The 25418-nt window shown below is 36.9% G+C and overlaps 1 protein-coding gene and 1 pseudogene across 1 annotated transcript; both read right to left on the bottom strand.

The window, feature by feature from the left end:
* Positions 1 to 10916: 10916 nt before the first annotated feature.
* Positions 10917 to 11984, bottom strand: LOC116126981 (putative UDP-glucose glucosyltransferase). Its single transcript, XM_031412648.1, has 2 exons — positions 11758 to 11984; positions 10917 to 11283 (listed from the first exon to the last, which is right to left on the bottom strand). The coding sequence occupies exons 1-2, from the start codon at positions 11982 to 11984 to the stop codon at positions 10917 to 10919; spliced, it is 594 nt and encodes a 197-aa protein (XP_031268508.1).
* Positions 11985 to 13308: 1324 nt separating this feature from the next.
* Positions 13309 to 15028, bottom strand: LOC116127033 (annotated as a pseudogene).
* Between the last annotated feature and the right edge of the window lie 10390 nt (positions 15029 to 25418).

The following is a 25418-nucleotide window of genomic DNA, read 5'->3' as shown; positions in this document are numbered from 1 at the left end:
TGTTGAGGATTGAGATGCTTGACTTATAAAAACCACACAAAAAAAAAAAAAAAAAAAAAAAAAAACAATAAAATAAAATGGATATAGGATTGTGCACTTGTATTGAACCATTTAAAAATTAAGCTTTGTTTTTTTATTTACACTTTAGCATTAATCCAACACAAATTATCAGTTTATTACAAACCCTTGCGTAAATTCCCATTAGATTATGTACTTTCATTGGTGCGAAAAACGCATCAACCGAATATATATCATTATGTATGTATTAGTTTACATTCTTTTCAACTCTAACAATTAATATTTTTATTTAAAAAAAAATTCACATACATTAGATGTATCATATTATCCATATATCAAGTGGATGAATATCTATCTATTTATTTTTTATTTTGTCGTTAATTTTAACTATTATATGATTATTGATAACAAGAAAATATATTATGTATTAAATGTATCACATCGTATATGTATCAGGTTTATGAATATATGACATTAGTGTATTATTTCTCTTTTTAATTCAACAACCAATAATATTTGTAAATTTAAAATAATTGCATAACATTTTTATTGGTTTGACAGATAAACAATGTAGTGCATCATTGCATTTACATAGTGCTTTCTCTTTTGATAACAAAATATAAGATTTTTGGATATAATACCCTTACCATAACTTCTTTTTCTTTCCTTATATCGTTGTTGATATAGAAATCTGCACCAACAGAGAATGCGATTGACCCTTCGGAACCAGAATAGATGTGTGCGTGTTTAATGAAATCAGCAATGAACAAAAAAGAAAGAATCATAAATAAGAACACAAGACAATTTTTAAAGTGTTCGGCAAGTTAGAACTTGAGCCTTATGTCCATGTTATCTTCTTGCTTTTGAGAACTTATAGAAACAGTGTAATTCCTAGGAAAATTTGCTTAGAAAATTCCACCCCTTTGAAAACAAGTTATTGAGGTTATATGCAACCATTTACATGATGAGTAAGATAAGATTCAAATACGTAGAATTAGGAGTGTATGATCCTCCGCTACCTTAGTTGGAGTCAAGTCAATCTGAATATTTCCTTCCAAATTGAGCCAATATCAATATCTTCTCTCCTAATAGGGAATTATCCTCTCCGGTTAATACCACAACAAAAGCCCCAGTTTTTGGGTGCATAATCCGCTTCAAAAACTCATGTCTTTGATCTGGATGGTTGTCGCATATAGGCTGCAGTCTCGAACTGAAGAACTTGAATTATGCTTGCCGCGATTTAAGAGATCTAAGAGATCTTGAACACGTGATCCAAGCAAATGAGCGAGTTGTGAGATTAATTAGAGGCATAAAGAGCTTAATCTAAAAGATAGAGAGCTCGATCAAAGAGCACAAGAAGCTGAATCTAAAGTGTGAGGAGTTCGATTACAAAGCGCAGAGAGCTTGATCTGAAAGCATAGTTCGATCAGAAAGCATAGAGAGTTGTCTGAGAGCATTACTCGATCAGAAAATGTGGAGAGCTTGTTCTGAGAGCATAGCTCGATTAGAAAGCGTGGAGAGTTGATTTGAGAGCATAGCTCGATCTAGAAGAGTGGAGAGCTTGATTTGAGAGCATAACTCGATTAAAAGCAGGAGAGCTTGATCTGAGAGCTAACTCGATTAGAAGAGTGGAGAGCTTGATTTGAGAGCATAGCTCGACCAGAAAGCGTGGAGAACTTGATTGAGAGCATAGCTCGATCAGAAATCATGAAGAGGTTGATCTGAGAGCATAACTCGATCAAAAAGAGTGGAGAGCTTGATCTGAGAGCATTGCTCGATCAGAAGCGTGGAGGGCTTGATCTGAGAGCATTGCTCAATCAGAAAGCGTGGAGGGCTTGATCTAAGAGCATTGCTCAATCAGAAAGCGTGGAGGGCTTGATTTAAGAGTATAGCTCGATCAAAAAGCGTGAAGAGCTTGATTTGAGAGCATAGCTCGACTAGAAAGAGTGAGGAGAGCTTGATTTGAGAGCATAGCTCGATCAGAAAGCAGGAGAGCGTGTTACGAGGCATAGCTCGATCAGACAAATGTTGCTCAAGCTTTAAAACAAGTATGTAAAATTGCCCTCATGTGAAAAATCAAATCAGTTGATATTGTTATTAAGATAAGTTTTCAATTAATATGTGGAAATGGGTAATGTATGTCTTTGTTTTAAAAATCGGACCGGACCGATTGGGACCCGACAACTTCTCTGGTCCGGTTTAGGTCTTAGGGGGGTTTTATAACATTTTAAACTTATAAAGGTTAATTTGTAATTTTATAGGGGTGTTTGGGAGATATGTCAATATTTTAGGGATTAATTAAAATTTTTTGGGATATTTTCGAAATAAATAAAAATTTTATGGACTAATTAAACTTTTTTAAGAGAATTTTTGTAATATATTAAAATTTAAATAATTAATATATAATTTTTTTAAAAATAAAATTATTACTGACGTCATATCAATTGGATTGGTTGACCCAGGGTTTTAAAACAATGATGTATGGTTGACTATGCTTGCTCAATTCCCCATTCCATCATTCAATTCACAGCAATGTACCTGCCTTTTGCCAATTTAACCAGTGCACCTCAGTAATCAGCATATAGACAGCTGGTCAAGGCGACATTTCTAAAGCTTGGTGGGCTGATAGAGATCTTTCCACAGCCAGCTGAATATGAGACATTAATTACAAAACTTAGCTACAAATTCAATGTTCCTCCGAATATCCCCATATTTTTTCGTTGAAGAAAAGTCGATCTTAACTTGTAAAACACTTGCAACATGATTTTCGAGCTTACTGTTCAAAGTCAAAGTTTTAGCATTTAGACTTGTTGACTATGCTTAGTCAGTATTCCATTTATGTTTAGTAAGATGTTACTCTTTATTTTGAAAAACATCTTTCGTATAAATAAAAAATATTTTTATTAATTTTTAAATATAAAAAATACAATTTTTATTAAAATCTAATAGACTCTTTAAATTGAATGAAAATACTTTTTATTTTTAAGAAAAAGATTTAATGAGAGAGATAATTAATAAATAAAATACATAGGAATTTATAATTTATTAATTAAAATTATGATAGAGAGTAAAATTTGACTCTCTAAATATGGAGAGTCAAACTCACTCTCTAATTTTTATTTTAAAGATAAAGAGTCTGTTGGACTCTTGTTTTTATGGATAAACTCTTTATTATAAAAAGATTTTAGGTCATATAAAGAGTCATTTGGAGATGCTCGAAATCATTTATGCTCCGCTATAAGCTTAATATAAAAGAGTGCTTGTACTTGAAAGCGTTCAGTTAATAAAAGTTTCCCTCAATTTGAAGTTTATTCCACCTGGTATTAGAGCATTTTGACAAACGTCTTCTAGTCATGGAAAAATTTCATTCATTTTCTCACCTTCCAAACACTGATGAGAAAATTTCTTCCGTTGTTAAGAACTTTGCAAATTTACAATCTGATAAATTTTTTTTTATAACTCCTCCACAAATTAACTTAACCATTCTCATTCCTCTTTCTATTAAACTGATTCGTGACAATTATCGATATTGTAGTTCTCTTGTTCTGTCTACAACTCGCAACCATGAACTTGAGTCGTTCGTACTTTGTTTAATATCATGTCCAGATCCATTTGTGATAGTGAAGATCTCGAAGTCAAAAAAAGTATCAGATGATTCTATCAAAAACCTAATCATGACTATGTCGATTGGAACAAAACAAAGAATTCGTTGTTCAGCTGGCTATTGGCTTCTATCTCAGAGCTAAAGTATAGCTATATTTCTCGATGTCAGACTTCGTCTAAAATTTGGATTACTCTGCGACAATTTCATCAGAATAGTTGTAAAGTTAGTACACATCATTTTAAACATCAATTATAAACTATGAAGAAAGGATCATTGTCAATTAGTGAACTTTTATTTCTGATGATAAGCTGTTAGATTTTATTTTAGATGGATTAGATTTTGAAGCTGTTATTATGAATCTAACATCTCAAATGGTGTCAATTTCTTTACGGTTGATTTGCATTCTGGAAATTCCGTACAATTTGCTGCTGTAAAGTAAATCCAGTATCTCAAAACACACTCTTCCTCAAGCTCATCTAATTGCTACGAATAAGTTTGGATTATTTCCTGGCGCTCAATTTAATCAAAATGTGAATAGAGGTGGCTATCAGAATGCTTCTAGAGGAAGAGATAGAGGAGGAAGTTCAAATAATAACAAAGGGAAAATAATTTGTTGATTGTGTGGAAAGTCGAATCATGGTGCTTGGCAGTTTTCAAGGTCCTTCAAATGTTATCATTGGCTCTAGTCAACAGACGCAGACTACTGATCTTTCTTCTCTAGAACATCAGTCATCGCAGCAAACAAGTTCTTCTATGCCTCAACAACACTACTATTAGTCTCAATCACGAAATTTTTCTCAGCCATCAGTTGTGAACACTAATGCACAATTTCCTTCAGCCTCTAATGCAGCAGTACCAAACACTCTGAATGTCGGGAATTTTCAAGCTTCTCAGGCTATGATTGCTAATCTACTACACTTGTGGATCCTAATTGGTACATTGACAGTGACGCCACCAATCATGTCACCTCAAATCTTCAGCGACTTAACATCATTCAGCCTTCAGGTCTAGATACATTGACTGTTGGAAATGGTAACACCTTACCTATAGTGCATATGGTTCATTAAATTGCGTACAACTGCTTCTTCAAAATTTTTGCTGTACAGACAAGTACTTCATGTGCCTGAAATTACCAAAAAATTGATTTGTGTATCTAAATTGCTTGAAGATAATTTGTTCTCATAGAATTTATTGATGACACTTATTTGATAAGGACAAGGATATGGGGAATCATTACTCAATGGAGTCTTAGAGGTGGCTTATTCAGCTGCAATTGTCAAGCCAACGTGTACCTGTTTTGTAGCATTTTGTATCTGTGGTCGTTTAGTAGTTTTGACGCTGTCAAAGCTTTTCCATGAAACCTGGCAAATAAAATGGATATTGGCACCAAAGTTGGACATCTAAAATATAAGGGTAATTTAATTTTATAGGGGTGTTTGGAAGATATGTCAAAATTTTAGGGATTAATGAAATTTTTTGAAATATTTTTTAAATAAATAAAAATTTTAGAGGCGAATTTAAACTTTTAGAAAAATTTTTATAAATATTAAAATTTAAGTAATAAATGTCACTTATAATAAAATTATGATTGATGTCATCTATCCAACTTGATTGGACGATTGACCCGTGCTCCATCCGAATTTTAAAACAATGATGATGGTTGACTATTCTTGCTCAATTCCCATTCATCATTCAATTCAAAGCAATGTACATGCCTTTTGCCAACAAAAGGCAGGTACATTGCTTTTAAAATCAATGAGTGTACCTCAGAAATCGCATGACACAATTAGTCAAGGTGACATTTCTCATCTTGGTGGGCTAACACAGATCTTTCGCAGCCACATGAATATGAGACATTAATTACAAAACTTAGGCACAAGTTCAATGTTCCTCCAAATTCCCATATTTTTCGTTGAAGAAGAGTCGATTTATATAATACTTCAAGTTGTTAGGATCAAATCAATGAATATATTGGCGCGGTAAATCCACCATCGTGGCTCACACCATGTGTCTCAAGAATGCATTGTCACCAAGCCACATTTCACCCTGGTAGAGAGTAATTCACTTGCAAGTTTATCAAATATTACTTCCTTAGTAAGCATCAATTTGTGCTGATAGTGAGGCTACATGTCACCTCATGGGGGAGTTACTTCATGTGCAAGACTCCCTAGGCCGATGTCCCTTTCTGTAAGGGTTACTTCACCAGTAAGTCCACTAAAGCAGCAGTATATAAAAGGGTCTCTCACCCTAAAGAAGATTATGAACAGTCTATTTTCTGGCTATAGAAATTGTCTCATTTGGTTGAGGATTGAGATTGCTTGAACTTTAAAAGCACACACAAAAAAAAAAAAAAAAAAAAAAAAAAAAAAACAATAAAAATAATGGATATAGGATTTGTACTTGATCTGAACCATTTAAAAATCTTCAGCTCTTTGTATATTTATCACTTAGCATTATCCAACACTAAATTATCAGTTTATTACCAACCCTTGCGTAAAATCCCATAGATTATGTATTTCTCATTGGTGCGAAAAAATCGCATCAACCGAATATATATCATTTATGTATGTATTAGTTTACTATCTTTTCAACCTAACATTAATTTTTATTTAAAAAAAAAATACTCATACATTAGATGTATCATATTATCCATATATCAAGTGGATGAATATCATATATTATATTTCTTATTTTGCTTTGTTAATTTTAACTATATATGATATATTGATAACAAGAAAATATTATTTATTAAATGTATCACATCGTATATGTATCAGGTTTATGAATAATGACATTAGTGTTTATTTCTCTTTTTAATTCTAACAACCAATAATATTTGTAAACTTTAAAATAATTGCATAACATAATTATTGGTTTGACAGATAAACAATGAGTGCATTCATTGCATTTACATTGTGCTTTCTCCTTTTGATAACAAATTATAGATTTGGATCATAATACCCTTACCATAACTTCTTTCTTTCTTCCTTATATCGTTGTTGATATAGAAATCTGCCCAACAGAGAATGCCGATTGACCCTTTCGGAACCAGAATAGATGTGTGGTGATTTAATGAAATCAGCAATGAACAAAAAGAAAGAATCATAAATAAGAACACAAGACAATTTTAAAGGTTCGGCAAGTAGAACTTGAGCTTATGTCCATGATTCTTCTTGCTTTTGGACTAAATAACAGTGTAATTCCTAGGAAAATTTGCTTAGAACAATCTTCAGCCCTTTGAAAACAAGTTATGATGAGTTTTATGGCAACCATTATGATGAGTAAGATAAGATCAAATACGTAGAATTAGGAAGTTGTATGATCCTCGCTACTTAGTTGGAGTCTACGTCAATCTGAATATCTTCCTTCCAAATTGAGCCATCTAAATATCTTCTCTCCTAATAGGGATATCCTCTCCCGGTTAACTACCCAACAATAGCCCCAGTTTTTGGAGTGCATAATCACGCTTCAAAAACTCATGTCTTGATCTGGATGGTTGTCGCATTATAGGCTGCAGTCTCGAACTGAAGAACTTGAATTATGCTTGCCGCGATTTAAGGATCAAGAGATCTTGAACACGTGATCTCAAGCAAATGAGCGAGCTTGTGAGATTAATTAGAGAGCATAAAGAGCTTAATCTAAAAGCATAGAGAGCTCGATCAAGAGCACAAGAAGCTCGATCTAAAAGTGTGAGGAGTTCGATTACAAAGCGCAGAGAGCTTGATCTAAAAGCATAGTTCGATCAGAAAGCATAGAGAGCTTGATCTGAGAGCATACTCGATCAGAAAATGTGGGGGAGTTGTTCTGAGAGCATAGCTCGATTAGAAAGCGTGGAGAGTTGATTTGAGAGCATAGCTCGATTAGAAAGGTGGAGAGCTTGATTTGAGAGCATAACTCGATTAAAAGCATGGAGAGCTTGATCTGAGAGCAAACTCGATTAGAAAGAGTGGAGAGCTTGATTTGAGGCATAGCTCGACAGAAAGCGTGGAGAACTGATTGAGAGCATAGCTCGATCAGAAATCATGAAGAGGTTGATCTGAGAGCATAACTCGATCAAAAAGAGTGGAGAGCTTGATCTGGAGCATTGCTCGTCAGAAAGGTGGAGGGCTTGATCGAGCATTGCTCAATCAGAAAGCGTGGAGGGCTTGATCTAAGAGCATTGCTCAATCAGAAAGCGTGGAGGCTTGATTTAGAGTATAGCTCGATCAAAAAGCGGAAGAGCTTGATTTGAGAGCATAGCTCGATCAGAAAGCGTGAAGAGCTTGATTTGAGGCATAGCTCGATCAGAAGCATGGAGAGCTTGATCTAAGAGCATAGCTCGATCAGAAAGCATGAAGAATGTTCTAAGGCATAGCTCGATCAGAAAGCATGAAGAGTTTGATAGAGCAATGTTCAATTAGAAGCATGGAGAGCTAGAGAGTTAGCTTGAGAGCTTGATAGGTGGGAGCTCGAGAGCTAGCTGAGAGCCGATAGCTTAGGAGCTAGAGAGCTTGAGAGGTAGAGGCTAGCTTGAGAGCTCGATAGCTTGGGAGCTAGAGAGCTTGACAGCTCGATAACTTAAGAGATAGAGAGCTAGCTTAAGAGTTGAGAGCTCTTTCTAATTGAGAGATCTGAGCGCACGATCCGAGCGATTTGGCCACGATCTGAAGCTAAAGATCATAGTGATCTAAGCACGTGATCTGAGGGATCTGACTCTGATAGTTCTGATTTGGAACATGCTTTAGTATTTTGATGATAACTTGAGTGAAAATCTCGGATTTGGATGATTCTAGACCATCGGAAAGCTAACTCAAAGAGCTACATTCTTGTGTTACCATTAGCCAGATTCAGACTTTATCCTACTCAGATTTTCACATTTGACGACGTGATTTAGATTAAGAAGCTGGGATTTGTGAAGAGTTGAGACTTGAGGAAAAAACATGGAGAGCTGCTATGAATCAAGCCTCCTACTAGCGCCAAAATGTTGATACAGAAATCTGCACCACTGAGAATTATGATTGACCCTGCTAGAACGGAATGGATGTGCGTTTATTTAATGAAAATCAACACGAACAAAAAAGAAAGAATCATAAATAAGAACACAAGACAATTTTAAAGTGGTTCGGCATAGAAGTTAGACATTACTTTTCAAAATTCAAGTAACTAAGTCTACGTCCACTGTTATCTCTACTTTTGAGAGCTTATAAAGAATCGTATAATTCTAGGAAAATTGTTAGAACAATTCCCAGCCCTTTGAAAACAAGTTATGATGAGTTTATAGCATCCAATTACATGATAGAGTTGAGATAAAAAATACATAGAATTATGAAGTTGCATGATCTTCCGATACTTAGTTTGAGTCTAAGTCAATCTGAATATCTTCCTTCCAAATTGAGTCATTCTAAATATCTTCTCCCTAATAGAGAATTATCATTCCGAATGACTGCACAATAATCGTATTAAATGGCTTAACTAAGCTCAAGAATAAAACTTATAATAAAACTAGATTTTTTATTCGTTTTGAAGTAATTAATGAGAAGAGCTAGAGAAGGAAGAGAAGAAAGAAGTTATGCTAACAGTATTATGTCCCAAAATCTTAAAACAGATCTTATCAACCAATGTAAAAACATCCCCTGATAGATATGCATGGAGCAAGTTCAAGGGTGACTAAAGGACGACACGGCAATGGAAATTAAATAGAGACGTATGAGAGATTGAGAGTTTAATTCTTCATACTTTTCCAAAAAGGGTCTTGAAAATCCAACTTGGATTTAACCTTCTTCAATCATTATGGTCTTATTCATGTGGATCCCAGTTTCAAAACCTAGTTTTCAAAGCTACTTTGAAATTGGGTTAATGATATAGCTATCCTATCAAATACGCATAAACCTAGCATAATCCACACTAATGTTAGGGAACAAGAATAATATAGCCAAAAAATTTGTGGATTTCAGTCTATGAATTTGGAAATTGTTTCCAACCAAAATGAGTAAATTAAAGATGGGGGGTCTTTGTTTGATCCGGAATTTATGAGCTTTACTTTACACTAAAATAGTAGATAACTTCGACAGCAAAACACGCAAAATAATGCAATTCCTAATCCTTGAAAGCAACAAAAGTACATGGTAATCTCTCGATCCATTTGCATAATTAAGTAGAATCTCTATATTGAAAGTTAACTCAAGCATTCTAATGTGCAAAAACAAAGAACACAGAGGTTTATTTTTTTTATTTGAGTATAAAAATCCAAGCTAGGCAAGCAGAAAATGATATATGCTAAAAAGAAAACAAGAAAATTCAACATACAAACTAAGTGATGAGAAGACACGACAGATATAACAAAATAGAAAGTGATTTTTCAAAGATTTGTCAATATTCAAAATGGGCTGCAGAAAAAAATTATTATATTTTTAATATCTGTTGAATGCTTAGTCTTGAAAGACTTCTTCTACTTTTTCTCTGCAGAGCATAAAAAAGTTATGGTATAATGAAAAATATATGCATAAAATAACACAAGAAAGCCTAAACTGTAGCACTACACGTAGCACAAGTTGTTCTGAAAGGAAGTGGGGTTATTAATCATACAGGCATTGGAAGCTGGGTTCTTCTGTTTTAACTATAAATGATGCTTCTTCAAAGACTTCCTCGTCCTTATTCTACTCATTTCACAGACACAGAGAGAGAGAGAGAGAGAGAGAGAGAGAGAGAGGCACCGTACTGTGGTTTTCCGGGAGAAAGAGATGGGAGAGAGACTTTTCTTCTTTCTAAAGTTTGAATAATTAAGTAGAATCAAGGAGAACAGTTGAAAAAGTTTACAAACCATTAAGATCGATTGATCCAAATCAAGTAAAAGGGAATGATGAGCTTATTCCTCGCAATGCAAAAGACTATTACAAATTAAAAAACAATGACTTTGATTCTTCGAATAAATGATAAAAGGAAATACACGATGGAATTAAAACCCTGGTTGTGATGGCAGAGATTTCTAACAATGATCCATCATTTTATTTTCCAACAATGATCCATCATCACTTGTGGCCAGTTCCTATGCCTTGATCCATTCAATGAATTTGTTCAAACACTTGTTCGACTGACCACCTTCTTTAACAGTTTCTATGGCAGTTTCTTGAGTGCTAAAGCTCTTTCTTTAAATTTTTCATCACCAACCACTTGATCTATTTACTTTTAATTTTTCTCTGTAATGATTCCACTTTCGTCTCTTTTAAACCGCAATCTACCTCCAAGATCACAAATGTAGCTCTCATCGATGACTGGTCAGCAAAGTATGGCCAACATAAGAAAGGAAGCCCATTGCTTAAACCTTCCAGGTTGAATTCCAACCGCAATGGCTAACGAAGCAGGCAATGGAAGGGTGACTTAAAACCTTCTGTGCGGCGCCCAACCCACCATTTTCCCACGGTTGGCTACCTTTCTTCAAACCCATCTGGGAAGGCTTCATTGGCACCATCAGTAATGTTGGCCAACAACCCACAGGAATGGCTTGTGGAGGTTCAAGTCCTAGTGCCAGCTTTGGAATTGGATTGTGTAATAATGTGAAGCTGCCAAATGCAACATAAATGACTGAGTTAGGCTGTTGTTGATCAAGCCATTCCAAGCATGCTGAGTCTCTTGCCAGAAGTATCCTGTTGAATTTCCTTGTCGGTTGCTCGCCAAAAGAGGTCCTATGGAAGCATATTTGGACCAAGTTGAATGCCCAGGTTCAAGCCATAGTGAGTTGCCAATAAGGGTATCTGCAAATTTCACAGCTTCTGTGGGCTCCTAAATAGTCAAAAGTATTTTTGGGCTACGCCGCCACCAATGTTTGCCCAAAAAAGTTTGTACTGTTGATTTCAGGTATGTTGGGTGAAACTGAATCATTTGTTTCTTGAACGGAGTCCCTGGAAACAAATTTACACAACAAAGAGGTGATTCAGTGACTTTTAACTTGCAAAAAGTTTACAGAGGAAGATGGAAAGGGTAGAAAACGAGTTAGGCGTGTTACCATTACTGTCAATTATCCATCATCAATCATCTTTGGATATGTAAAAGAAAGCCAGAGTAGCGACTGATGCAGGCCAAAAGGCAGCCTTCTTAATTTTCATCTTCTCTGCAACTTCAAGAGCAAATCCAACCGTCCCATCAGCAATCACACAAACAAGCTTATCTTCTTCACTCTGTTGATCTCTTCAATGAGCTCCTCCAGCTTCCCGGCCTCACTCGGCATTGCTGCACATAGCTTCCCTATATCATTTCTATCTCCCCGGCTTCCAATCCATCTGGAATCGACACCAGACGGATTCCATCCCCTATAGAATTTTCCGGTAATGCGTTGATGACCCGGTTGTGAGATGATCTGTGTTGACAAATGTGACTCTGAAGCCATGCTTAACTAAGCATAATGAAAGCTCCAGGAAAGGAATTACATGGCCTTGTGCAGGAAAAGGAATAACAAGAATATGTGGAGGACTCATTTTAGTTTTCAGTTTCCTATATGTTCCTATGAACACAATTTGCTTTGTTTTATAATGATCAGCGTGACTTCCCCGGAAATCTCGGTGATATAAAAATGGTTTATTAAGTCAAATCTCTTTCTTTAGGCAATTATTTCAAGTTGGAGATAAGCGAAAATTCATTTTCCAAAGTGATGGGCTAACAAAAATCTTTTTGATCATATGCCAAGTTGGCCATTAATTACTAGCCTACAACTTTAATTGACCATCATAATTAAACATATCTTCTTCCAAACTAGTGATAAAGAATTACGTGATATTCTATTATTTGTATATTTTGAACATATTTCATATATCATGTTGTTATAATAAATTATGGTTAATTATCATGTTACACACATAACATCTCTTTTTTTCATGAAATTCTTGCTTAATGATATTATTAAAGGAGAGAGTACAAAAACACTGCATATGAAAATTTCATTCAATAAGATTAAATAATCTGGAACTGAGAAAAGGAGTAGGGTGGAGAAATTGCACAAGAACCACCAGTCTATCAAATTACAAGAAGTTCCTCCATAATTTCTTAGAAAAATAAAAAATAAAAATCACAGAGATGATCAAGTTTTTTGCTACCATCACCCCGGTATGGATTATGCAAGGATTTTGAGGATCCCTCAAAGAGATCTAACAAGAATTCTGTAGATCATCAGCACTGTATTAATGTGTGCATATCCGATTCTTTGTCTACTCCAAAGTGCGGTAAGCTTGGATCACACTTTGAGATGTTGAAATTCGTAATCTTCTCGAAGCTGAGCGTTTGGGATGAGCCATGTTGTTTGGGTGTTTTGCTAGCAATCGGTCTTCTTATTCACGTTTTTGGAGCGGCACTTTTAGGCATATCAACAACAAATGCTATGAGATTTATGATGCACATGGAAGAGGTTATCTTGCCTCCTCTTATCTCCAAGATAAAAGGTTTCTTTAGTTGGTCACATTTGTTGTCCTCCTAAATCTGTTCTATTTTGTTATCCAAATCATTAGTTGTTTCAGATACTCTGGTCAAGCTGATGGAGTACGGAGAAGATGATGATGACCTGGAGGAAACCGGCGAAGAATCCCTTACCACTGACTCCTCATTCAGTCTCAACTCAAAGAAAGTAGCTGTTAGAAAACCATTTTGGCCTTTATGACATATTCAGGTGGTGGATTATAAGGAGAGTACAGAAATACTGCATATGAAAAATTTTACTCATTCATATAAGATTAAATATTTTGGAACTGAGAAAAAGAGTGGAGATACCAAGTGGAAAAATTGCACAAGAACAACTAGTCTATCAATTACAAAAAGTTATTCCTCTATAATTTCTTAGAGAAAAAAAAAATCACAAAGATTGATATAGTTATATCGCTCCTATCACCTCCGGTATGGATTATGCAAGAATTTTAAGGATCCCTCAAAGAGATCTAACAAGTAATTCTGTAGATCTTCAGGAGTGTATTTCAGGTGTCTGAGACCTATCTGATACATGTGTCTGAGACGATACATGTGTCTACCCAAAAAACAGCGGTAAGCATGAACCACTTTTTGGGATATTGACATTCGTAAATCTTCTCGAAGCTGAGCATTTGGGATGAGCCATGTTGTTTGGGTTTTGTAAACCTTATCAAATGCAAGATTGAAGTTCCTGAACTGCTCATTGAGTTGGGTTCTCGAAGCACCTCCCCAAATAGAATTCCCCTCCTCCTTAAATAAAGCGAGGATTGAGCTCCAAGTAGCTCTTTCATAGCCCATTGCATGCTGTTGAAATTTCCAGTTGTGCTTTCGAATCCAGCTATCACCAAAAATGGGCCTAAGTTTTGAATTCTCAACCTTTTGAGCCATGTAATGTATATTGTTCATCAAAAAGAAGTGCTGCAATGAAATATCCTTGTATAGACTTGATTTATCATGAAGTTTGGATTCTAGAACTGAAGCAACTGATCGATATCGGAGAGCCATTGGTGAAGAATTGCATGAAAAACCTTCACTTGTGTCCTCCTCTTCCATATCCGTACTCATGTTAGATGATTGTGAACTAGAATCCTCTTTATCATTGTTCTTCAAAAGCAAATTCAGGGTATTACGGTAGTCAGTTAGATTCCTGATGTAATTACACAATATTGGTCAAGGTGAATTCCTCCCTGCCAATGGGCTAGTGATTTGCATGAAGAAATGGCATTCTCAAATTCCAGAAATGTGATCTCACCGAATCCCAATCTCCTCAAAACCTCATGATACTTGATTCTAACGAAGAAAAAACTTCATCAAAGTACATTCCATGTATATTGGAAGAAGATTGCTGTACCTCATACATGTCAAGAAGGTAAAATAACTTTTCTGGCTGGTGGGGGCCAATAGACAGCTCACCAAAATTCAGAAGCTGCAACATTGAAGCCTTCGAAGCCTCACAAAGCATGATAAATTAATTGATCCAAACACCCCAAATATTTGCACGCTGAGCATATTTCACGCAAGATAGATGCGCACAAAGATCTTCATAGCCCAAACCCATCTTTGATCTTGGAATTCAAGTTAGCCCATTTCATCTTAGGCACATCCTCAATAATCAGTTTCTCCAGTTCAAGAAGAAGAGACATTCATCCAAGGCATCTCCGGGCATGAAGCCTGGCAACATTCATGATCATAATAAGATGAACATAAATTGGCAATGCAACTGAGATCAGTAATCACATTTGGTTTGACCAAATCAACTGTGAAATCCTCGAGTCTGCTGTGTGTCTGACATGATACCAAAAGAAACACTGAGCTATCATCTACAGCATCATCTTCACTGAACGAAAAGACTGGTTCTGGCTCAAAAGGTTGCCGTTTTGCAGAGCAAGTGTCTGAATTCTTTCTCAAGTCTGCCATAGCTATTTGAAGAACATTATGCGTCTTCGTAACAGCTCCTTCCCTTCTTCATCTTTCTTCGAACATAAAAACCCTAATCTAATCAATTTTCGAAGTTCACAGCAGCATTCAGATAATCAAACCTTCATTATCCTGAGTCCCAAATCAAGATGATTTCCTCCCGACCAATAATTTTCCTGAAACAACATTAAGCTGTTCTTTAATCTCACTGACTCCCTCCACCTTCTCATCATCAATGTTGCCATGGTGGACAATTGGGAACCAAGCTTGCACCATTTTCTTCATATCCTTCGTGTGGTTTTCATTTGACCCTAAGCCCTGAAAAGTGTTTCGCTGCAATCAAGTTTTCTTATTCTTCCATTTCCGGAATAATGTCTGACAGTCCCCATAGCCATGGCCTTCTTCCCTTTTGCTCTTGCCCACCTTAAATTTAACAAACAGAAAAACAATGATAATTTAAGCAAAAATAGCTTCAAGACTTCCTCACAAATGAAATGAAACTACTAAAAAATTCATATAACCAACAAAGAAACTCAAACTAGCTAAATCAAAATCAGTAAAATAATTCCTTGCATGATCGGAACATATTCAACTAAAGATTAAACAAAGTCAACACAAAACTTGCACAATGACAGAAAAACAAGAACACAAATGACATATTAAAACAACCTTATCAATAAAAAACGAACAGAAACTTGAAATCAACTTCAGTCCCATCTTTAGAACCCACTAATATCAGAAAATATCCACAAAGCAGAAATTGATCATCAATCAATCCAAAACTAAAATACATGAATGCATGAAACTAGAAATGGGATTTCAAAGTTTTAACAGTAACAATAACCAGAAGAAGCAAAAGACAAACAGAAGAAGATCAGCAACAAGTTTAAGCCAGATCTAAGTAACAATAACAACTAATCAGATTAAGAATACAAAGTCCAAGATGGAAAATAGTATATATAATATTAAAATAAAAAGGAGACTTTGTACGGAGAGTACTAATGAAACTGACCAGTTTTCCCGGATGCTTTGAAGATAATTAATCGTTTTAAGCTGTTAGCTTTCTCTCGGTTAAGCTTAGCTTCTTCTTTCTCTCTCTTTCTCTTTGTGGTGTTTGAGTGTCTTCGTTTAAGTTTCTGTGAAACTTCTTCCTTCCTCTGTTCTTAGTCTTTGTTTATTGATTTGGCCTTTGATACACTTGGGGTTGGGGAGGCCTCGTGGCTTTGACCATTTTCCTATACTTACCGTGATAACTTTTCTTGATTCTACATGGGTGTTGACGAGATTTTGATTTGGTACTATTTATAGGGGAGAATACACGTAATTAGACTTATAAATAATAACCCAACAAATGATTCCATAATATCAATCGTTGCATCAAGTACAGTGACTTTGTAACCAATAGAATCAGGATGTAAAGAATAATACATGGGGATCAATAGTTTAACTGTTTAAGGGGTTAGTATATGAAGTTAACTCAATAATCACATTTTTTTCTTAAAATGTATAGGATTTGGTTGAGGTGTCCGACCAGGTAAATCAGGGATCCAACGATAAATCATGGGATCCAACGATAAAGTGAACCAAAAAGGTTGTGCATAACTACCGGGTGAGTTTTAATAGTTTAGTTAAAAAATGTTAGGCCATGTTAGGTTGGTAGTTTAGTGCATTCCAATTATTTTTAATATTAATTAAATAATGTGATTTTATGACTAAATTTGTCCTTAAATAAATACATTACATTTTTACAAATTAAGATTAGTAAAGATGAATTTGATAAATACTTCGAATGACCGAATGATTTGATAGAAACATTTTGATAAGCTTGAGTCCTTCTTCAGTTGCAGATAGTCAATGAAATTTTTACCAGATCAATAGTTCTAAGGTCCAAAGAATTAATTGAGATGCGCAAAAACTGAAAAGAAAAATAAAAAGGAATAGAATAGTTCTTTTAAATATGGAGTTGTTCATGTGAGTGTGCCATTTGCTACATTCTTAGGTGCATCCAGTTTTATATTGTTCTCGCAATTATCGCCCCAGCTTCTGGACATGGATTCAAAATTCAGACTTTAATTATTAAAAGGTGGGGGACAAATTGAGTCAAAACAAATCGTTCGTGTTTTCCATACCAAATTGTTTGAATAAAGTGATGAGATCATTTCAATGGTTTCCACTATAATTATTTCATTCAAAGAAATGGATCATTCCAATTCTTAATTTTCCTATTACACAAAACAAACTCTTTTTTCCTCTCTTCTCTCTCTATACGAATTAACTTAATTAATTTCTTTGTTCATAACAATAACATCAATTCAATACAAAGACTTAGAATTAATTTTTTTTTCATTTTTCTTGTTGTCCTCTTCATCAAGACTTGGAAGAGGTTCACCTCTCAAAATGATTTGAATAGCCGCCAGAGCAGCCCTTGGCTTGAAGAGTGGCACCTCATGACCTGCCTCTCTCACCGTTGCAAATGTTAGCCCTTCATAAACTTCTGTCCATTCTCCCAACTTATCACCCAAAAAATAAAGAAAAAGGAAAACGACCCATTAACATACATTATAAAATATTTTGTTATGTATATATATCATCAAATTTGTCTTTAAAAACAGTTACAGTAGATTTTTAGGTGAATTTACTTCTGTCAAATAATGGAGACCCTTATATTGAGAATTACAAAAGTCAAGGGGCGTGCATGGTTTGACCCTTGAATTCAAACAATTTATATTCAATTTTGAAATACTCTGTAAAGGCCTAGAAATATGTACTAATTTACTTGGGAAAAATCAAATGTTGCTTAAGCTTTAAAACAAGTATGTAAAATTGCCCTCATGTGAAAAATCAAATCAGTTGATATTGTTATTAAGATAAGTTTTCAATTAATATGCGAAAATGGGTAAGTATGGCTTTGTTTTAAAATCGGACTGGACCAGTGGGACTCGACAGCTTCTCTGGTCCAGTTCAGTCTTAGGGGGGTTTCATATATTTAAATTTAAGGGTTAATTTGCAATTTATAAGGGTGTTGGGAGGATATGTCAAAATTTGGGATTAATTAATATTTTTTTTGGAGCATTTTTAAATAAATAAAAATTTAGGGACTATTTAAAATTTTAAGAGAATTTGTAAATTAAAATTAAACGATTAATATGTAATTTTAAAAAATAATTGTAATATATTAAAATTTAAGGATTAATATGTAATTTTTAAAAAATAAAATTATTATTGATATCATCAATCCAATTGGACGGTTGACTATGCTTGCTCAGTTCCCCTTCCATCATTCAATTAAAAGGCAGGTACATTGCTTTTAAAATTCAACCAGTAATCAGCATTACACAGCTAGTCAGGCGACATTTTACAGCTTGGAGGGCTGAATAGAGACTAATTACAAAACTTAGCTACAAATTCAACGTTCCTCCAAATACCCCATCATTTTTCGTTGAAGAAAAGTGATTTAACATGATTTTCGAGTACTTGAAAGTCAAGTTTTAGAGTTGACTTGTGACTATGCTTACTCAGCATTCCATTTACGTTTAATAAAGCATAATGATTTTTATTTTGAAGAATTATTATATAAATAAAAAATATTTTTATTATTTTAAATATAAAAAACATAATTTTTATTTAAATTAATAGACTCTTTAAATGAATGAATATCTTTATTTTTAAAAAATAAACTTAATGAGAGAAAGAATTAATGAATAAAATTATAAAAATTGTAGTTTATTAATTAAATTAGAATAAAAAGTAAAATTTGACTCTCTAAAATGGAGAGTCAAACTTCTCTTAATTTATATTTAAAGATAATGAATCTGTTGGACTCTTGTTTTTATGGATAAACTTTTATAATAAAGAGTTTGAGTCATATAAAGAGATGTTAGAAGTCGTTTATGGTCCGCTTTAAGCTTAATATAAAAGAGTGCTGTACTTGAAAGCGTTAATAATAAAAAGTTTCCTCAATTTGAGGTTTATTCCACCTGGTATTAGAGCATTTTGACAAACGTCTTCAGTCATGGAAAAATTTTCATCATTTTCCACCTTCCAAACAATGATGAGAAAATTTCTTCTGTTTTTAAGAATTCTGCAAATTTACAATTGATAAATTCGTTTTTATAACTCCTCCACGAATTAACTTAACCATTCTCGTCCTCTTTCTATTAAACTGATTCGTGACGATTATTATATTGTAGTTCTCTTGTTCTCTCTACAACTCACAACCATGAACTTAAGTAGTTCGTACTTGGTTTAATATAATGTCTAGATCCATTTGTGATAGTGAAGATCTCGAAGTCAGAAAAAGTATTAGATGATTCTATCAAAAACCTAATCTCTGATATGTCGATTGGAACAAAACAAAGAATTCGTTGTTCAGCTGGCTATGGCTTCTATCTCAGAGCTAAAGTATAGAATTTCTCGATGTCAGACTTCATCTGAAATTGGATTACTCTGCAAAATTTCATCAGAATAGTTGCAAAGTAATACACGTCATTTTAAACATCAATTATAAAATATAAGGAAGGATCATTGTCAATTAGTAACTTTTATTGATGAGATAAGCGGTAGATTTGTCTTATATGGATTAGATTTTGAAGTATTATAGAATCTAACATCTCGAATGGTGTCAATTCTTTACGGTTGATTTGCATTCTGAAAATTCGGTACAATGCTGCTGTAAAGTAAATCCAGTATCTCAAAAACACACTCTCCTCAAGCTCATCTAATTGCTGCGAATAAGTTTGGATTATTCCTGGCACTCAATTAATTGAAATGTGAATAGAGGTGGCTATCAGAATGTTTCTAGAGGAAGAGATAAGGAGGACGTTCAAATAATAACGAAGGGAAAATAATTTGTTGATTGTGAAGAAAAGTCAGATCATGGTGCTTGGCAGCGCTATCACGGATATGATATAAGTTTCATTGGCTCTAGTCACAGACGCAGACTACTGATTTTTCTTCTCTAGAACATCAGTCATCGCAGCCTTCAAGGTCTAGATACATTGACTGTTGGAAAGGTAACAGCCTTACCTATAGTGCATATTGGTTCTATTAAATTGCGTACAACTGCTTCTTCAAAATTTTTGCTGTTACGACAAGTACTTCATGTGCCTGAAATTACCAAAAAATTGATTGTGTATAAATTGCTTGAAGATAATTTTGTTCTCATAGAATTATTTGATGACACTTTTTGGATAGGGGGAACTATATCAATGGGAGGACTTAGAGGTGGCTTATATCAGCTGCAATTGTCAAGCCAACGTGTACCTGCTTTTGTAGCATTTTGTAATCCTGTGGTCTGTTTAGTAGTTTTGACGCTGTCAAAGCTTTTCCCATGAAACCTGGCAAATAAAATGGATATTGGCACCAAAGTTGGACATCTAAATTATAAGGGTTAATTTATAATTTTATAGGGGTGTTTGGAGGATATGTCAAAATTTTAGGGATTAATGAAATTTTTTTGAAATATTTTTGAAATAAATAAAAATTTTAGAGGCGAATTTAAACTTTTTAAGAAAATTTTTATAATATATTAAAATTTAAGTAATTAATATGTCACTTTTTAAAAATAAAATTATGATTGATGTCATCTATCCAACTTGATTGGACCGATTGACCCGTGCTTCCATCCGAATTTTAAAACAATGATGTATGGTTGACTATTCTTGCTCAATTCCCCATTCCATCATTCAATTCAAAGCAATGTACATGCCTTTTGCCAACAAAAGGCAGGTACATTGCTTTTAAAATTCAATGAGTGTACCTCAGTAATAAGCATAGACACAATTAGTCAAGGTGACATTTCTACATCTTGGTGGGCTAACACAGATCTTTCCGCAGCCACATGAATATGAGACATTAATTACAAAACTTAGGCACAAGTTCAATGTTCCTCCAAATATCCCCATCATTTTTCGTTGAAGAAGAGTCGATCTTTATATAAATACTTCAAGTTGTTAGGCATCAAATCAATGAATATATTGTGCACAGTAAATCCACCATCGTGGCTCCACGCCATGTGTCTCAAGAATGCATTGTCACCAAGCCACATTTCACCCTGGTAGAGAGCTAATTCACTTGCAAGTTTATCAAATATTACTTCATTAGTAAGCATCAATTTGTGCTGATAGTGAGGCTACATGTCACCTCATGGGGGAGTTACTTCATGTACAAGACTACCCTAGGCCGCATGTCCCTTTCTGTAAGGGTTACTTCACCAGTAAGTCCACTAAAGCAGCAGTATATAAAAGGGTCTCTCACCCTAAAGAAATGATTTATTGAACAGTCTATTTTCTGGCTATAGAAATTGTCTCATTTGTGTTGAGGATTGAGATTGCTTGAACNCACCAACTAATCGACACGTGCGTAACGTTGATTGGTCAAGAGATACACGTGATTATGGATAGAATGTATAGTAAATGCAATGAGAGCTTTTTGAAGTGGTTCGGATGCTAAGATAGCAAGTCCTACGTCCACTGATTTGTATTAATATAGTGGGTCAGGTCGCAACAGCGGACTGACTTACAAATGATTAGGGGAAAGTAAATACAAAGTTATAAGAGAGAGAGAGAGAAAGCTAACTCAGAGTGTAAAATAGCCGAATCCCCTTAATGAAGGGGTCTTCCTCTTTTTATAGTGAGATGAGTGCAAGTAATCATTATTAAATCCATGGGTTGGTGTGAATGTCAGGATTAAATCCGGCTTTACGTCACATTGCCCACATTCCAAACTGATTTCACGCGATTTGGAGCAGGGAAATGGACACGTGGGAGCTCCATAGCGTTTGGCAGGCCTGACGTGTGCTTACCATTCTGACGGGAGCAGGTCACACCTCATCACGTGATTTCCTACGTCAGCCCTTGATTTTCCAGGCGTAACAGAAGTCCCCTAGTTTTTAAGGTTTGAGGATCGAACCTTGGAAACTAAACCATGCCGTAATTGGAGGTCTTGATAATTTCGACCTGAATGGAAGAAGCTCGGGACAGGGCCTTTTGCGAACACGACCTTGCACAAGCCTCGCCAAAACGACCTGACAATCATCACCCAAGCGACTTGGCTTTATTGGGCGCTCCTTATTGCTTTAGAGATGAGGATTAAATGAGGTCGTCTCTGCGCTGACAGGCGCTCTGCGTGTGTCAGGCGTCTGCCAGGCGCATTAAATGCGTTGTGTGCTGACTCGGCGTTGTTTTGACAGAGCATTAATTGCACGACATACTCGAAACGACAACCCTCATCACAACATTGAATGCGACGTAGGGCGCATTTAATGCGGAGAGAGAGAAGTGCGTCGTTTCGATTCCGAGGGGTGGTAACCGTCGATTCATAGTCCATATAAAAGCCGAACTTTTTCAGATGATGCCACCAAAACCCTTTTTGCCCCGAGTGAAAGATCTTTGCAAACCGAAAGTTCTTCTTTTCCAATTGGCATCTCTCTGATATCCGAAACAAGAACCGTCCTCGGTCATGCACCCCAGAAGGTAAGGTCTCTCTTTTTCTCTTTATTTTGGGGGTGCAACGGTGTTGGGTCTCCTGGTGTTTCATTAGAGACGTGACACCGGAATCGGGTTTGAGCCGTGAATGGCGGCTCGAGTTACTGTTAGGGTTTAGGGACTTTGTTCCACGCCGTCGTGCTGGGCAACATGCGATGGCTAAAATGACCTTCTGTTTGTCGGTGTTGCAAACTGTGGAATGAAACCTTCAACGTCCAGACCCGAGGAAGGAGCTGGTTCGTCTTCGCGGGATGTTCCCGTGGACGCATCCCTCGATGTCTTCTCGGTTCTCACCCGAGAAGTGTTCGAGAGGATAAAAAGACAGTTTGACGTCCGAGCAGAGGTGTTCCTCGACGCCACCCGGTCGTCGTGACATCCTTCCGATGGCCTAGCCGCGATCTCCGAAGAGATCTTCAAGGGTGGAGGGATGATTCCTTTCCACCCGTTTATTAGGTCAGTCCTGGATCACTTCGGGATCGCACCAATGTAGTTGATGCCAAACGCGTATGTCATCGCCGTCGCGATGTACATCGCGTGCCGCGAGAGTGGCTTGGGCGAGCTAACGGCAGCAGAGCTCGGTGTCGCATATTTTCTTAAAAAAAGTAAGGACAAGGACTCCTATTACTTGTCCCGACGACCTACCATCGCCGAAGGGATACACAGCTATCCCAGCAACGCGGTGGCCTATGAGACGAAGTTCTTCTTTTTCTGCTACGACGGCCACTGCCGCTTTCAAAAACCAAGTAGGTTCTTCTTCGCTAGGTTCATTGGCTGTAGGCTTCCTTTATTCTAACGACCTGTATTCTTTTGCAGTTAACAAGATGACCAGCCAAGACCTGCTCACCGACCCGGACAGGCTCGTGTCTTTTGGAGTCCTCCCCGAAGAAAGTCGAGACGCGAGGAAGCTCGTGACGACCGTGAACTTGCGAAAGTATGATTTTCTTAGTGAGAACGCGTCTTTAGAGTCCCCAGAATGTAAGTTACACTGATCCCCTTCTAGTCGTAGAACAATTTTTGTTTAGTTACTAACGTACTTGCATGCAGCGACCATGCCTCCGAAAGAGTCCGAGCAGCCCCGACGAACACCATTCAATTTCCCTCGATCGAGGAGAGAAAGGGCGGCCGAAGCTGCTCGCCCCACGGCGGTACAACCGGTGTGAACTGTCGCGCCTTCCCAGACTCGTCCTGAGCAAGAAACGACCAGAACAGAACAGGTCGCACAGCCACCACCTGCTCGCCTGAAGCGGAAGGCTCCAGCCCAGCGGTCGAAGAAGAAGAAGCAGATTCAGGCCGACGAGTCAGAGACCGAATCTGAGGAAGAACCACTAAGGTCGAGGCGGGACGTCAGAAGGAGGTCGGGCAAGGAACCCAAGGAAGAGACGGTGGCTGCCGACAAGGCGAAGGACACACCAATGCTGGACGCACTTGGGAGCCTGCCCGAATACCTGCAGCCGATGGTCTACTCTCTACTTGAGTGTGGGCTATCGGAGTCATATGATCAGTTCGCCGATTCGGGCGATGTCGACCTGATGACCACGTCGTTTTAGCATTTAAGTAAGGTAAATGAATTGTCCCTGTAAGAATGTCCGCCTTCTGAGTTCTAACTCTTTTTTGCTCGCAGGCTCTGCTCACCATGAGAATATCCCTAGAGAAAGCTCGGCTGGGGGCCGCGAAGGGGGAAAATGATCTGAAAGATGAGATCGCGAAGCTCAAACAGAGCCTGGACGACGTTGAGTCGGAAAGAGCGATGTCCGCTGAGGCAGCGAACAGATATCTGAACTAGAAGATGGCCACTATGCGGACAGTTGACTTCCAAAAAGCGAAGCTTGAGCGATGTGCGGAGAAAATAAAAGAGCTCCAGAGGACGACAGCTAGGCTCTCCAAGGAGATCGGAGAGAAGGACCAGGAGCTCCAGACGACCTTCATACGGGCTCAGCGAGTAGAACAAGAGAGGGAGGCCTCTGAAAATGAAAAGCTAGCTCTCGAGGACGAACTCTAGGAGAGTCAGGGAAAAATTGCTTCCTTGACCGAAGAAATGAGGATCCAGTCTGAGGAGATTGAGGATAAGGCCGCCGACTGGGCGATCGGGTCCATTTATGCGCTGCGACCAAAGAACCCAGATCTGGATATGCCCGACCTCCCACAGGGCTGGCAAGAGACCTTGCAGATCTTGGCGAGGGAAGATGATCAAGCAGCAACAGCCGCCTGAGGATCCGACCAGGTAGAGGGTTCGGGTCTTGCTTCGAAGGATCCCCCCACCGATCAGGCATAGCGCAATGAGACCGCCCCCATTGGAATTAATAGGGTCTTGATAATTTTTTTTGTAAATAAATGAGAATACATTTGGCTTTCAATTGCTGTTCGCTTTACCATACATGAGTGCAATTTACAATTCAGTTTGTTTACATAGGCAATATTACACGCGAATCGTTACAAGTGAGCAGAATAAATGCGAACTGTTGCAAGCGAACATAATGATACTTTACAATAAAAAGGGAACTAACAAAATCAAACTAATTTATAACGAGGGTTGAGTTCGGGATTACTGATAGTATGGTCGGAGGTGCTTGGCATTCCAAGCTCGGGGTACTTTGGAACCGTTCAACCTTTTGAGATGGTAAGTCCCCGGTCTGATCACTTTGTCGACCCGGTACAGACCTTCCCAGTTAGGTCCTAGTACCCTCGCACTTGGCTCCCTGGTTCCAAGGAGAACTTCTTTTAGCACAAGGTCTCCGACCTGGAAGTCTCTTCGCTTGACCTTTGAATCGAAGAACCTCTTTGCACATTGCTGGTAGGCTGCTATCCTTAGCGAAGCCTTGGTGCGGTGCTCTTCGAAAAGATCCAGACTTGCCCTTATAAGTGCTTCGTTTTCAACCTCATCGTACAAGTCTCTCCGAAGAGAACCAGTTCCCACCTCCACAGGAATCATTGCTTCGCAGCTATAGGCTAGCGAAAAGAGCATCTCTGAG

This window comes from Pistacia vera, unplaced genomic scaffold (genome assembly GCF_008641045.1).
Source record: "Pistacia vera cultivar Batoury unplaced genomic scaffold, PisVer_v2 Contig188, whole genome shotgun sequence".
Taxonomy (NCBI): Eukaryota; Viridiplantae; Streptophyta; class Magnoliopsida; order Sapindales; family Anacardiaceae; genus Pistacia; species Pistacia vera.
Note: the sequence above shows the minus strand (reverse complement) of the source record. Positions and strands in the feature narration are given on the sequence as shown.

Excerpts from the sequence above, each read along its gene's own strand:
- LOC116126981 (XM_031412648.1), bottom strand. The coding sequence starts at position 11,984 with ATGGCTTCAGAGTCACATTTGTCAACACAGATCATCTCACAACCGGGT. Across the intron at positions 11,284-11,757 it reads AGAGTGAAGAAGATAAGCTT|GACCTCTTTTGGCGAGCAAC; the intron begins GTTTGTGTGATT and ends ATGCTTCCATAG.